This window comes from Rhea americana, unplaced genomic scaffold, assembly GCF_003343005.1.
Source record: "Rhea americana isolate MKP2758 unplaced genomic scaffold, rheAme1 scaffold_12, whole genome shotgun sequence".
NCBI lineage: Eukaryota > Metazoa > Chordata > Aves > Rheiformes > Rheidae > Rhea > Rhea americana.
In genome coordinates this window covers 62,795-77,883 of record NW_028185261.1, presented here as the reverse complement: position 1 = coordinate 77,883, position 15,089 = coordinate 62,795, and the positions used below count along the sequence as shown (strand labels likewise).

General features: G+C 45.7%; 1 protein-coding gene across 1 annotated transcript in view; it reads left to right on the top strand.

Annotated features, from left to right (window-relative positions):
* NABP1 (nucleic acid binding protein 1) overlaps window positions 1-14,266 on the top strand; it is a 98,592-nt gene extending 84,326 nt beyond the window's left edge. The window contains exons 9-12 of the mRNA XM_085321185.1: window positions 10,462-10,543; window positions 11,889-11,957; window positions 12,687-12,764; window positions 14,151-14,266. Coding sequence (XP_085177311.1) covers window positions 10,462-10,543; window positions 11,889-11,941 — 135 coding nt within the window. The 3' untranslated portion in view covers window positions 11,942-11,957; window positions 12,687-12,764; window positions 14,151-14,266. The remainder of the gene's footprint in view (window positions 1-10,461; window positions 10,544-11,888; window positions 11,958-12,686; window positions 12,765-14,150) is intronic.
* Window positions 14,267-15,089: the final 823 nt, after the last annotated feature.

Sequence of the window (15,089 nt, the reverse complement as noted above, 5' to 3'; positions counted from 1 at the left end):
TCCAGGTTTCTCTGAATGGCAGCACAGCCCTCTGGTGTATCAGCCACTCCTCCCAGTTTGGTATCGTCATCAGACTTGCTGAGGAGGCAAGTCCCTTCATACAGATCATTGATGAAGCGACTGAACAATACTGGAGCCAGTAGTGACACTTTGGGGACATCTCTAGCTACTGGCCTCCAACTAGACTCTGTGCCACCGGTTACAACTCTCTGAGCTCTGCCTTTCAGCCAGTTCTTAATCCACTTCACTGTCTACTCATCTAACCTGCACTTCCTGAGCTTCTCTAGGAGGATGTTACGGGAGAGAGTGTCGAAAGCCTTGCTCAAGTCAATGTAGACAATGTCCACTGCTTTCCCCTCATCTACTCAGCCAGTCACTCCATCATAGAAGGCGATCAGATTGGTTAAGCATGATTTCTCCTTGGTGAATCCATGCTGACTACTCCTGATCACCTTCTTTTCCTCCATGTGCTTTGAGATGACATCTAGAATGAGCTGTTCTCTCACCTTTCCAGGGATGGGTCCTCCTTCTTGCCCTTTTTTAAGACTGGAGTGACACTGGCTTTCTTCCAATCCTCAGGCACCTCTCCTGTTTTCCATGAGCTTTCAGAGATGATGGAGAGTGGCCTAGCAATAACATCCGCTAGCTCCATCAGCACATGGGTCCATCCCATTGAGGCCCATGGATCTGTGGGTGTCAAGTTTGCCTAAATGATCTCTAATCCAATCCTCCTCAACTAAGGGAAAGTCTTCCTTTCTCCAGACTTTCTCTCTTGTCTCTAGGGTCAGAGATTCCTGAGGGCTGGCCTTAGCAGTAAAGACTGAAGCAAAGGTGGCATTCAGTAACTGTCTTCTCTCTATCTTTGTCACCAGGGCACCCATCCCATTCAGCAGTGGACCCACATTTTCCCTTGTCTTCCTTTTGGTACTCATATATTTGAAGAAGCCCTTCTTGTTGTCCTTGACATCCCATGCCAGATTTAATTCCAAATAAGAGAGACATGGAGCTACTGGAGAGAGTCCGGCGGAGGGCTACAAAGATGATCAAAGGGCTGCAGCATCTGCCCTCTGAGGAACGACTGTGAGAGCTGGGCCTCTTCAGCCTGGGGAAGAAAAGACTGAGGGGGGATCTTATCAATGTGTATAAGTATCTGAAGGGAGGGTTTCAAGGGGACAGGGCCAAACTCTTTTTCAGTTGTCCCGTGTGACAGGACAAGAGGCAATGGGCAGAAATTGAAGCACAGGAAGTTCCGCCTGGACATGAGGGGGAATTTCTTCCCTGTGAGAGTGATGGAGCACTGGCACAGGTTGTCCAGAGAGGTTGTGGAGTCTCCTTCTCTGGAGATATTCAAGGCCCGCCTGGATGCAACCCTGTCTAACATGCTCTAGGTGACCCTGCTGAGCGGGGAGGTTGGACTAGATGATCTCCAGAGGTCCCTTCAAACCTTACTGATTCTGTGACTCTATGAAATGGGCCTTAGCCTTCCTTGTCGCATCCCTGCATACTCTGACACATTCCTATATTCCTCCCAAGTGGTCTCTCCCTTCTTCCACATTCTATATCCTTTTTTCTTCTGTTTGAGTTTTGCCAGGAGCTGCTTGCTCATCCATGCCGGTCTCCTGCCCCTTTTGCTTGACTTCTTACTCATAGGGATGCAGCATTCCTGAGCTTGGAGGAAGTGATCCTTGAATATTAACCAGCTGTCTCAGACCACCTCTTCCTTCTAGAGCCCTAATCTATGAGATTCCTCCAAGTAATCTAATAATTAATGCACACAAAGCTGCACCAGCCTTGTAGTCCCTGAAGTTCTGGCATGGGTGAGATAAGGACAGAGGCAAGGGGTTCCTACACTGTATTTCTATTTTAGAAGACAAGGGTTGAAAGTACTTTAACTTTGCTGCTGAACACCTGTTTTTGAGACCTCTTAGTATATATATATTTTACTTTATTCAAGTACTACTGAATGGTAACATCAACATGCAGCAATTTTAATACTGAATTTGCATACAGCAGCATTTGCAAAGATATCCTTCCAAATTACTTATTTGAGTTCATTGATAGAGGATAGGATAGAGGTGCACAGAGGAGTCATGAAGAATTGAGAGAAATGGGAAAGGCTTTAGAAAAATCTGTAAGACTAAAATTTTAGCTAATTAAAAAGGAAGAGGCAAGAGAACTGCTGGAGGAGCAACAGGTGCAGAATGGAAAAGTTCTTGCTCTAATGAATCCCAGGTTACAGATGAACAGTTGTCAGGAGGACATGAGAGAGAGAGAGAAGGCAAGGGAAGACAGGTTGTTGGATTTGCTATTACTACCCTATAGCTGTATGGGTGATCCTGTGTGCGTACAGCCCTCACAGAAGCCTCTGGGCTCACCGTTCCTGGGACCCAGCACAGCAGGCAGAAGAGGGCCTAATGTGACTGCTGTAGCCATTGCCTGTAAGCATTAGTTACAGGAGCCCCATGATGTATTCATCTCTGCTGGTGACTGGTTGGGGTGGGTATGCTAAAAACTGATGCTGCAAGTGTACTTTGTCCTTCCTGCCCTGCACTGCAGACAGCTCTGCTTGTACATGGTGCAGGAGTAAGGCCAAGGTGTGTAACACAGCAGCGGAACAAATCCATGGTGCATCCTAAAATCAAAGAGACATGTTGTATAATGAAATGGCTGTGGAGCCAAGCGCTATCCGAAGCCACCAGGGCGGCTGTTCTTGGTCATCCTACACACAAGAGGTGCACCTTTGACTTCAGTGTGACTTCTGAGAACTGGCCCCTGGGGAGGCGGTGCAGCAGGATACTGCTGGTGGGAGGCAGGTGGCAAGGGGGCAGATGTGTATTTTAGCGGCTGTTGGGATGACATGTGATGTCAAAGGCCTTTGGCTGACTGTGCCTCTTGAATGCACCTCCTGTCCAAGACAAGTCTGTGGCTGCATGCAGAGTCACAACATGCCGTAATACACAGGGCTGGAGGTGACCTTCCTTCAGCCTCATGGACAGACTAGTCTGTTCTCAGCTGCTTCTCACATTGCTCTCTGCAGGAAGTGCATGCTCCTCCCCTGCAAATGTTGTAAGAAGAGTATTACTGTATGCTTCCCCCTTCTGTAGGCACCTGCTATTGTCCAAAGTAAGAGACAAGATACTGGGCTGGCTAGACCTTTGGTATGACCTGGTGTGGCAGTTCCCATATTCTTGTTACAGCCTCTGGAGTATCAGCTGTGGTGACCTCGGCAGGTGGCACCCTTGTCCAGATCAGACTGCTGTGTTCCCTGTGGGAGAGATGTCAGTGGTGATTTGTAGCCAGGCTTTTAAAAGCAAAGTGCCATTTGGTACAGCAAGTGCATTTAAAAGATAATATTGTTGAAACAATAGAGGTGTATGTTTGCCTCTTTTTCTCTGAGGATTACTTTTTTTCAGCTTAAGGAGAGCAGGACTGACTGATCAGGATCTGCTGCAAATGTGACCCCATTCCTATGGACTTCTCTGAGTAACACATAGTTAATTATCGCTCACCCACTTCTGAAATGAGTTCTTCACTCCTAAGTGTTTGGATTTGGTTTTGATCTTCAGGCTTCCAGCTTTGACAAAGCAAGAYTTGTGAACCTCATGGATACAGGATGTAAAATACTGAAAACTAAAAGTTTTTGCCTAGTCTTTCAAGCTTKTGTCAGACTGTCCTTGTCTGATTTTGCCATTTGCCACAGCCTGCTTCTCCAAATGGAGGGTTAAGAAAAACAGAGATGACCAACACCATCCCCGCCCTCATTTTAACCTGAGGGCGCTACGGACACCAGCAGTCATTGGCTTGTTTGTGCTCCTTCACTTTCATGGATTTTTGTCACTTTCCTTGTGATGCCTTGGTAGTAATTTCAGTACTGTCTGTAGATGCAGAGGGGTGTGAAGTAAGGAGGGAGAGGGGTGACTTGAGACCTCTCCCCTTTGGTTGTGGAGGGGACAGAGGACAACGTATGTGAGCTGCAATACACCCAGGCACCTTCTGCTGTCCTCTCATGTGCTGGTTTCCCTGACCYGCCTTTGCGAAGCAGAGCCGCAGTGTGCCCTCCAGCTCCCACAACGCTCTTCTCAGCTGCTCACGTCTTCTGTGACAGATTTAGTGACAACAGCTAATTTTGTTTTTCAGATAGGTGGGGTCTCTGTCGTGCTGACACTGCCGCATGGACCTTGCTCCTTGCAGTGGTAGGCGGGAGCCCGCGGGGCCGGCAAGCACCAGCAGCGCAATGGGGCTCTTGGCAGGGCTCCACGTGTGCAGCAGCTGGCACGGTGCAGGCCTCCCTTGGCACCTGCCACTTCGTTCAGTGAGTTTGGTGCTGCCCCATTAACGAATGAGTGGCTGTGATTTCATTTTTCCCCTGTACTGGTTTTCCAGAGCCCTTCTTGAGAAAGCAGACCAAATTCAAATAAAGGCAATATTACAGTTTTCTAGATCAAATTACATCAATCTTTTCAATTTCCTTTTAACCAGCCCAAGTCTCTGAAGACATCAGAATCAATACCTTTTGCATAAACAGCACTACTGCATTTGAAACTGTTTGCCCCTATGACTAACATAGTCAGACATTTTCCTAAAAGACATTGCTATTTGTGGCTGAGTAGCATCACATATTGCCAGGGAGAATTAGGATTTCAAGGAGGATATGGCTTTATGTAGTTAAAAAAACGAGAAACAGAAAACAATGCAAAAACCACAGTACGAACCATTTATTCTTCTTTCAGTGTATTTTCCAAAGATTTCTGAAGGTCTTTTGTGGAAGGAGCAACAGCCAAAGACCAGCTTCCTAAGCTGCAAACATCAGTGAACAAACTGCAGTAAAATGTTTCAGTCTTTTGGAAAGTGGGAACATTTTCCTCCCCATCCTTGGAGAAGCACATACCAACACAGGCAAGATACAGAGGAACAAACTGCTGAGCTAGTCTGCAATGCAAGGACTCCAACTACAATCTGTGGGAGCCAAGGGTCTGATAGGCGAGAGGATTAGTCTGCTTATCAATTTTTCTGGCTTTCAGTTAGGATTTAGTTAAGGATTTCCTGCATCTGCATCAGCAAGAAGAAATGGCAGTTCCAGGCATTCAGAAAGGTCAGCAACAGGCCAAAGATGTTTAAGCATACACATCGAGACTTTTAATGTGTGAAAATGTGTAGGATTGAGTCAACTTCTGAAAATAGTTTCTTGGCATCAAAAAAAGTATCAGAGAAACTTCTAGCTGGAGGCCCTCAGAGTGTGTGTGTGTGTGTGTGTGTGTGTGTATACATGTGCACACACAGGTGCACACACACACACACATATGCATATGTATATATACACACACATATACATACATACATATATATTTTTATATATATATATATATAAGTACAAAGCTCCTGCTGGCTCCGGTGCAGCAGGGCCTTGCTGGCTGCGTGCTCAGGGCCTGCACTGTGCCTTTTTGGTTTTTCTAATCCCAGCTGGCTTTCCAGTGTTTTGCCCACCAGAAGGCCTCTGATAGGCGGCTACTTGGAAATGTTATTCCTCTGCAGGCAGAAAGAGCCCCTCAGATTAATAGTCTGTCTGAAAGCTAAAAAGAAAAAAAAAATCATTTAAAACATCGCATTAAAATGCCACTCCACATCTGAAAGAATCCATTAAAACTTTTTATAGCACTTTCTGCATTTATTTCCCGTGTTTTACATTTTGTTCTGGATTCAGGCACTCCTAGCTTATAATTCTCTTTTATAATAAACATTTTAGTTAGAACTGCACTAAAAGGAACTATTTGCTTTTCAGCAGGAAACATGGGGCTTTTGCCTAGAATAGAACTTTTCTGTTTGAACCCACCGTTTGCACAATGCTGCAGATTATTTCTCAGCAGTTGGCTGAGCGGCGCCCGCGCACTCACCCCCGGGGGCTTCGCACAGGGCTTCATGTGAGCTCGTGCTGCTGCTGCTTTTGGCTTGGGTTCGTTCCTGTGGGGCAAGGCAGGCTGGGGGGAAAGGGGGCTCTTAACGCCCTAAAGAGGTTTTGCTGTGAGATCTCCAGCCTTTGGCTGGTAGAGACATGAGAGTCAAAGCCTTCAGCTTTCTTAGTTGTTTTACTTTGTTTCTTTGTTTTGGAGGGACTGGGGGAAATGTATCCTGCACTGGAACTGCTTTTGAAAAACTGATGCCTCCCTCGCATGGAAACCAATGGCATCTATCCATGTCCTCACTGCTACTTCTTTGTTTTTCCATTCAACCCAGGTGTTTCCTAAATCTTTTTTTTTTTTTTTTCTGAATACCATTCATTGTGATCATATCTAGAGTTTGACTTGGAGTAGAAGCTGGGGTTACTGTGTTGAGCACTGTCCAGCAGAGTGCAGGATACAGCCCCCATTGAACCAGAGCAGAAGGCCAAACAGGGAGTATGCTGGCCCTGCATGGGGCTGGGTGCCGGTACTTGTCCTCTTGGGGATGTCCTGGGGCTGACCGGGTCCTGGGAGCAGACACATCACAGGCTTCATGTAGCTTGTCCTTGTCACTGGCCTTTCTGCCTAAACGAAATAATTTGCTTTACTGCAGAATAAGTTATGAAATATTTTGTGGATGAGGGATGTTAAGGCATCTAAGATTCAGCAGTAGTAGAGTGAGTCAGTTCTTGGCCTTTTTCTTAGGACTTCTGGCACGAGCAGAGTCCCAAAACAGTGGCTCAAGCAAGCTATGCTTGTGTGACAGAAGTAGGGTAAATGTAGATAAAGTCTACAAAAGTGACTCCTACTGCATGCCCCCACCAGCCTTCTGGCCTTGGATCCAGACTAGGCTTAGTCTTCTTGCATGCTTTGCTCAAATGTGTCCTTCAAAAAAAGTGACCTTTCTTCTGTTTGTCCGTGTTTTCTGGAAGGGATTTGAACTCATCAAAAAAGACATGAGTCCTTTAGTAGTTTTGTTGGCATAGCATAAGACTGTGGCTGAGTACATGGAAGTCAGCATGTGTCCCGCACCCCATCTAGCTCCTCACCTCTGATTTGGCTTAGGAGAGGTGCTCACTCATTCACTAGAGGAGTGCGAGGCAATATCTGCTGTAATTGCAACTTCAACYCTGGGCCTCTACTAAATGAAACCTGCGTCATGCCACATTATGCACGGAGGATTTGCGAGGCCAGCTGTTAAGTTGTTGCTGAGAAAATAATTTTGGTTAAGACCTCAAATTTAGACTTGAGTCAAGTGTCCCAATAGGAAAATGCGAGAAGCTTATCCGGTTAGTCACGAGTGACCCAAGGGAATATGTTGTGCAATGTATTACAGCTTTCTTGCCTTTCATTTTCTTTCTTTGTGCATGTGCGGTGAATTTAAAGCACATCAGATAAAACTCCACTCAGCGGTGACCTGTAGTTTCTGCCTACAAGAGCTGACAGTACATTATTTAATCCTTTACCTTGTCTCAATTCCACTGCTCTACCCCTTAAACATATGTATTTTTGAAAGTTAAATATTTGCTTTGAAGCCTTTGTCTGTGGGTCAGTAGACTGATTAGGACAACATAGCCATCTGGACAGGGATTTCTCAGAAGTAATAAGGACTAAGGGTTTAACGCTGGCTTTCTGCAATGAAGGCAAGGAGAGACACGGAGTCCATGCCCCTTCCCACAGGACTACACTGGGGTAGGAGTGATGGTGCTTTAGATGCTGACATTGCTACCCTTGCATCTGATTTTCAGGTGTTTTCCTCACCCCAGTGAAGCTATGGCTTTGCATGTGGCTATGCATGGATGGACACACACATGCATGTATGCATACTTTGGATGCTGGAGAAAGTCTCTCAGCAAGCCACGTTGGTGCTTTCCCATCGAGCTGCTTCTTGTATGGCTTCACTTGCTTTGTTTTCTTAGCTTTCTACACATGGGAGGTGCTTGCCTGCCCTTTCTCTTGCTGGTTTGTGTGGACACACCTTAGTCTTGTGAACTGGGGTTGAACTTCAGGAATGCAACTAATGTGCTCTGTGCATCCACACCGTGTCTCTAAAACCTTTTCATCGCGTTTTGTGTTGCCCTGGAGGATAATTACCTCAAAGAGCAGCCCTGTTGCCTGGCATTGCCATTTTATCTCATTACCATTGTGTTTGCCAAGCCAGCCGTCTTTGCCAAAAGCAGAATCAAGGTTGCTGGCAATCCTGGCTGTCTCGCATGTTCAACCTCTCTACTGGCTGCGATGCTAATTTTTCCTTGATTGCAAACCGTGTATTCATCTTTTGTGAATTAGCTGTGCCTACAGATATGGCATAATGGCTTTAAAACACAGGACACAGCCTGTGGTCACTTCTCCACAGGCTGTCAAAGGGAGGGCTCATGAATGCAGCGAGAATATTTACTTGCCACTTTTTTGGCCCGCGAAAGCTGCTGGCTGGCATTGACGGTTGGCAAAAGGCAGGCAGGAGCATCACTCCAGATAGCTCCTTGGCAAGCAGCGCGTCGCAGGGAGGAGGTGCAGCAATGGCAACGGGCAGACGCGGGAATGCATGCAGAATACAAAGGGTTTTTGTTGTAACGTGCCTCCTAATGAGAGTAGAGATGAGAGCTGACAGCTTTTGGCCATAGGGGCCTCCTTGGGCTTCAAGCAGCCTCAGGATACCCTCAGGGTGTTCTTAACGAAATCTTATTTTCCCCTTCTAATCGTGAGTTTATTGCAACAAACTGTGTCTGCATTTTTTTAAAAGTTGTCAGTGCAAAATGCTGTACAAGCAGTACTTTGGTCATAACCTGACGAGACATTCGTGCTCCCATTGACTTGCTTTTGAATTTCCATCATCGTCATAACAGGGCACCAAGCTTTTGATTGCTTCTTGAAATTAGTTTAATGGCCAAGGATCTTTTTTTAAAGATCCTTAAAATTGGACACCCGGCTCCCCTCATCCCTCAAAAAAAGACATTGAGTGAAGTATGGCCAAGCAGCACTGCCAGGAATGGGAGACATGGGGAGAGCAGATACAACGTGGATTTTTACATGTATGTTTGGGATGAACCTACTGTAAGTGATGCTATAGCTGTTGCTAAGCAACAAGTGATGATTGTTATAACCAATATTCAGCTCTTAAAGGTACATTTGCAAAAATTCATCTTCTGTGGGCATGAAATTAATTTGCAGATATACGGATTTATATTAGTTAATGGTAATAAATATTTGAAATGCTCCAGTGCAGAGTTAAAATGGAAGGCAAGGTGTCGTAAAGATACTGTGCAGCACAAACATTCAGCCCTCCCCTTTAATTAATTGGAATTTAAAGCTGGGATATCTTACTCACCAAAATAAATTAACAGTAAATCAGGTTACAGAATAAATTAACAAATTAAATCGGGTTAGTTGCAAAGTTTAAAAGAAAGACTGTCTTTGAGCTGCATGCATTGCAAATATAGTTAGAAAATCTGGAGCTGAAAGGGATGGCTCAAATACAATAAAAAAAATAACTGTTCAGGATCTGCTTAAAAGTGATTGATTTTCAGTCTTTAGCAGCAACGACTGGGATGCCACAGACCTGTTTTAAAAGTGGATTAAAGCTCAGCCATGGTGTAACACCCACTGAAGTCAATCAATCACCAAAGGAAGTATTTCACCCGCTTGTTTTACTCTATTTTTGCAAACAGTTGTCCCAGATTTGCTGAGAATGACATGCTTGTCGCAGGCTGTCATGGACCCTCGTCCCCAGTTTCCCCCCCCCTTTAGTGTCTTCCCCCTTGTCTGGCTTTTCTTGGCCAGGCGGGATGGGGACGGGAGCCGTGCCYCCCTCGCTGTGCAGCATCCTGGTGGCGCCTCTGGGCTGCGGCGGTTCCTACAGCTCTTTTGGGGCGTCTCGTGCATGCGTGCCTTGTGCTCCTGCTCCTGCTCAGCCTCATCCTACATGAGTAGAGGTGAAAAAAAAATGCTCAGCTGCCAGCAAGGGGGAAAAAAAGGGAGTCTTTATAAGACATTTTAACTATATTACTTTCAGGTGGTTGCTATATCTTTTCTAATTAAAATAAAATCATCTTAGGACTCATGAAATGAATATTTGGTCTAATAGATTCAGAAAGTGATGAAAATGTTTTCATTAAATAGTGAGAGAGGGAGAGAGCCCTTGCAAGGCAGAGCATTTTATCTCAAGTCTCTAATAACATTAATAAACTCTTTAATCTCTGTCACGTTTGTGACTTGGCGGCAGCCCTCCCAGACGTGGCAGGCCCGCGAGACCGGCGCGCTCCTCCGCCCTGGCCACGGCAGATTCTTCCTGGGAGTTTGGTTCGGTGCAAACCCCCAGCTGCGCCGCAGCGGGGTGCAGGGTTTTTTTTTTTCTTCCCCCCCCCCTCCGCCATACCAGCAATCTGGCGTTTTCTAATCTTCATGTCCTTGACTATAAAACCTAATTAATGCCCATTTAATGCATTTTCCTTTTTTTGCGTTTACTCTCCTATGGCTTTTATTTTTAATGTTGTGTGCAAGTGCAGCCTTTTCCCTCTGTTGACAGGGTTTGGACCCAGCAAAGCTGTTGCTGCAGCTAGCATGCAAGGAGGGCTGGCACCGAGGGCRACGGGAGCCGGCTTCCCGCGGTGAGTCCCACACGGGTGGCAGGGGGTCCCTTGAGGCCCTATGGCCACTTCAGCCCATCCCTTCCTGCCCCGGCACGGGACTGGAGGGAGGGTTGGGGACAGGGACCCACTGCTAAGAGCCGCAGCTCTTCTGTGGTTGCAAACTCAACCAAAGCAGAGCAGGCCGAGGCCACGGTGCATCTCGARGCTGGGTCTCCTAGGGCAGCTAGTGGGATATTTTATACCAGCCTCGGTTAGGTGCCTCAAGGGCAAGGGCTGCAGTTAGCTTTCCCAACAGTAATGCTCAGGACAAAACCTTTCTGAAGAAAGGCTGGATCGTGAGCCCACGGCGTTTGCCGTCTGGAGATGCAGGCGCCKTCCTCTTCGCTGGAAAATCGCTCCCCCCCGCCCCGGCGCAGTGCAGTTTTCCTTCCATAAATGACTTGCGGGGGACGGGGGGAGCTATTGTGCCCAAAGAAAGAAATCAACACTCTACAGATGGTATTTCATACATATTTGGTTCAGTGTCATCTGCTGAGAACATAAATACCAGCTCCAACTTCACTGTTGTAAATGATAAGCTGAAGCATCTTCRGTTGTTTTTTTCAGTCGAATGCCAGTAACAAAATGAAAAATCACCATTAAACTCCTCCTTTATTTGCATATTTTTGATGCTGTCAAAGAAGACAACACTAATGTAGCATAAGGAGAATTTTTAAATGGAAGCATTACATTTTAAAACCCTAATAAAGATAAAAGCAAAATAAACACTGGAATTTGAATTTAAAGGATGAGGAGAGCAAGATTATTCTGTGCTGGTAAAGTAATGAAGGTACTGGCTGGTAACAATTTTTAATAGCATATTAATGCAGAATTACTGTGGAATATCTACGAAAGTAGTGATGACATCCACATAAACACCAAATGAATTCCAAATGATCAGTATTATCATAAAGAGCACCAAATGAATTAATAATGATGGAACACTTAAACTAAAAATGTTAAATGTTGTCTTCCCTAATCTGTTGTCTTTTTTATGCACTGCTCGATTCATTTTTATCCAGCTATGACCCTTGCTTTCATTTGTCTTATTATTTTTAAAGAAATATTTCTGCACAAATGCTCTGCTCATTCACTGCAGGAAGCCGGACAGGGACTAGTCCAGCTTCACAGCAGTCCTGTGTTGGCATCGCAGAGTTTAGGAGATAGACAGCAAGACAGCTGGATGCGAGACATCGCGCTAGGAAAATGACTGTGACTAATAATAACCATAATAATAACCATTTCTAGTTGATGGTCCCACATGTGCATAGACCTCAGGGCACCTGTTAGCAGTGYTTAATAAACCAAATGTCTCTCTTTGCAGGCAGTGCAGTATGCCTCCCGACCGTGAGGAAGCCCACTGGAGAGGACGCCTGAACTCGCGGGGCCCAAGGCAGGGCTTGRGGTGCCCCGGGCCCCTTGGGCGCAGTGGGGATGAGCGCTCCCCTCGGCCTGTCCGCAGGCGAAGGGCACCTATTGGGGGGGGGGTGTCCCACTGCGGTACGAAGGTGGCTGGGGCCTTTGCCTGCTGCCAGCTGCGGTGGCGAGGCGCTGGCCTGCCACACGTGCTCTGCTTCTGCGACAGCAGCAGCATGTAATTATATTACAGATTAACTTGCAAATGCTGGTAGAGATGTGTGCCACGAGAGAAAAATCAGGGTCTTCTTCTCTGGCGTCTTGCAGAAGGTCCCTCCAGCCCCCTCTGCATCTGTCAGGATCGGTGCCCGGGAGCACGAATCATTTTTATTAACCATTAAGCAAGAAGATTCTTTTTATCTGAAATGTAAAACATGCAGGAAGCACTATCTACGGCCTCTAATTCAGGTCCCATTAAATGGCTTTTCTTCACCTCTCAGCTCTTCCCGACTCTGCGGAAAGCTCCCTGCCATAAAAACTGACGTTGCCCTGTTTCGCATCAGCCACTAATGCTCCCTCCTGCACATTTGCATGTAGAAGCAGGAATTTATCCTGAATAATTATACTTCATTTACGAATGACCTAATGTAAAGCAAGCCCCTTCCTTTCAAAAGCTTCTCTCACAGCAATTTTATGAGGTGTAACTACATTTTGTTAACATTTTTCACCTTTAAATCATTTTTATTTCATGTTTGGGTGATGAAAGGTTAAAGTGCTTTGACCTGAGAAAAACGAGCCAGAGGACGGCAGTACCTCGAGGTCGCATCGGCAGTTGCTGGTTTTGGTGAGTTGCTTTATGAAAGATCATTCCTACTGCCCTAGCTCCTGCCGTGCTCTGGTTTGGGTGCTTCTGGCATGCCATCTGCACAGGCATTTGGTGACTCTTGCCGCCCAGGAAAAATCAGAGAAGTCATAATGGAAGAGGTAAATGGAAATCAAGGAGAAAAAGGTTTGCATCTGGGGGTGTGCGCTTCCTGAGCTGATCAAAGCGGTACTTACTTTTTATTTACAAGCCATGGCTAATGACATCTATTTAGCATTATAGACCAGATTCCTCACATGCTTTTTTATTATGCAGTCTTGGCTGCTTCTGTGTGAGACTGCGGAATATTTTACTGCTTTGTGGCTCACATTCAATATGGCAAAAAAAAATAGTTGACAAAAATCCTGTTTTTTTTTCAAATGGATCTTTGTTTTCAACAGCCCTCCTGTTGTGACAAAACTGTTAATTAAACTGAAGCTAAAACAAATTAAATGCACCTAATAATACAAAAAGCATTTGAATCAAGAATGTGGTACTGTAGACTCATTGCCATAAGAGCCTCAAGGCAAGGCTGTGTTTGACACTTRTATCTCCTATGCCCTTAAGGGCTTATTTTAGTGGAATGAGTCTGCAGATCGCCACTTTACCAGCTAATATCCCTTAATGGCTGCTGTTTACGTACTGGGCAAAACCCCAGAGCTTCCGCTTCACCGGCAAAGAGATCCCATTTAACAGGACTCATCAGCTAGGTTGTGGCTCAGCCAGTCCGTAAATACAGATAAAATATTAATGACAATGAAAAGGCTTTAGAGACCCAAGTATAATGATGTCCAGAGTATCTCCAGTGTAACTCCTTTAAGTCCAGTTCAAGTTATTGATGGCTCTGGAGGGGTAAAGAAGTCCCCAACACCACCAAAAACTTTTAGTCGCTCCAGGCTCTAGTTTACCTTATGCACACACAGCGACTGAGGTCTACAAATACCTTGCAGCCACCCAAGCAGCCTCTCTCCCCACAGCCACATATGGTGAATAACATGAGGGCAGGGTGCCCAATGTGGGTGCGTGCTTTGATGTGCAATAATATGAACTTCGCTTTTAATTCTGGGTTGCAACTTCCATCTGAACGCAAAACTCCTAGCTAGAGAAGCTGCATGCATAATAAAAGGGGTGAAAGCAAGGATGCAGAGCGAGATGTGTCTGATGTTGGATGAGAGAAAAGATAGCCTTTAATCATTTTGTTTTCAAAGAAGCTTTAGAGAGCTCTTTGAAGATGAAGCTTTTTGAGAACTGATTCTGGAAAATAGGAGACAGCAATATGTATTGCACTCACCTTCTGCCCAACTTCACCCCCTGCCCCTGGTTAACCTACGTATGGTAGATGATAACATTTTATTCTTTGGCTCACAGCAATCTAGTTTGGCATCTTGCAAGCTTCTGCAAGGCTAATGATGATGATGATTGGCTCTTGCGCTGCCCAGACGGAGGTGATGCTGGCTGAGAAGCGCTGACATCTATGGGCGCAAGGAAGGTAAGCCCAAGCATATTTTTATTTATTTGAAGTTGATGATTCCTTCTCATGGTGAGAGAGGCAAGTTAACCAGAACAGCAGCTGAAATAGGATGTCCTGTCTCCTTTGCCCATGAGCTAATTGGGGCAGATTATTATGTATTGATGTGACTTGTGTCTGGCCATCACTGGTTGCAAGGGAACAATAATGAACATCTGCTTTGATTTGACTTTTTAAGGAAAACCAGGAACTGTCCTCTGACACAGACTTTGGGGTGGGAGAAGGCAAATGTCACTAGAGCTGCCTAATGATTATGTATGATGTGTCTTGCTTCTGTAAATGGTGAGAGCGGGTGCTGTGGTGCCCAGTGGAGCAGGCTTGGTCTCCTGCATCTGGGGAATCGGGTGGGTCACACATTTGAGCTTTGCCTCCTATTTCATTCTTAAAACTACTGTGCCTAAAAGAAATTAATTTTTCTCTTGCTTCCCATCTTCGGCTTAGAAAAAAATACCMCTGAATAGTCAGCTTGCTTGGCAGCTTTGACCCATATATCTCCAAGCAATCAAATTGAGGATTTGTTTTCCATAAACACCAGCCAGCACAGTGCCTTTTTTGGTAACGCACTTCACAGCTAGTTACACTACGAGTCTGCACACTTCCTTAGTTTGGCTGCCTTGCCCATGTGCATAAAACCCTGCTCTCAGTGCAGCCGTGGGCCCAAGCTGGTGCAAAAGGCTCGCGAAGGCAGTGGGCTGTGTGCACCATGGGCTGAGAGCTTGCTAGCTTTTCTCGTAGTAGGGTCAGAATGCTCTTTTAGTAAGCAGGCCACACCAAAAAAA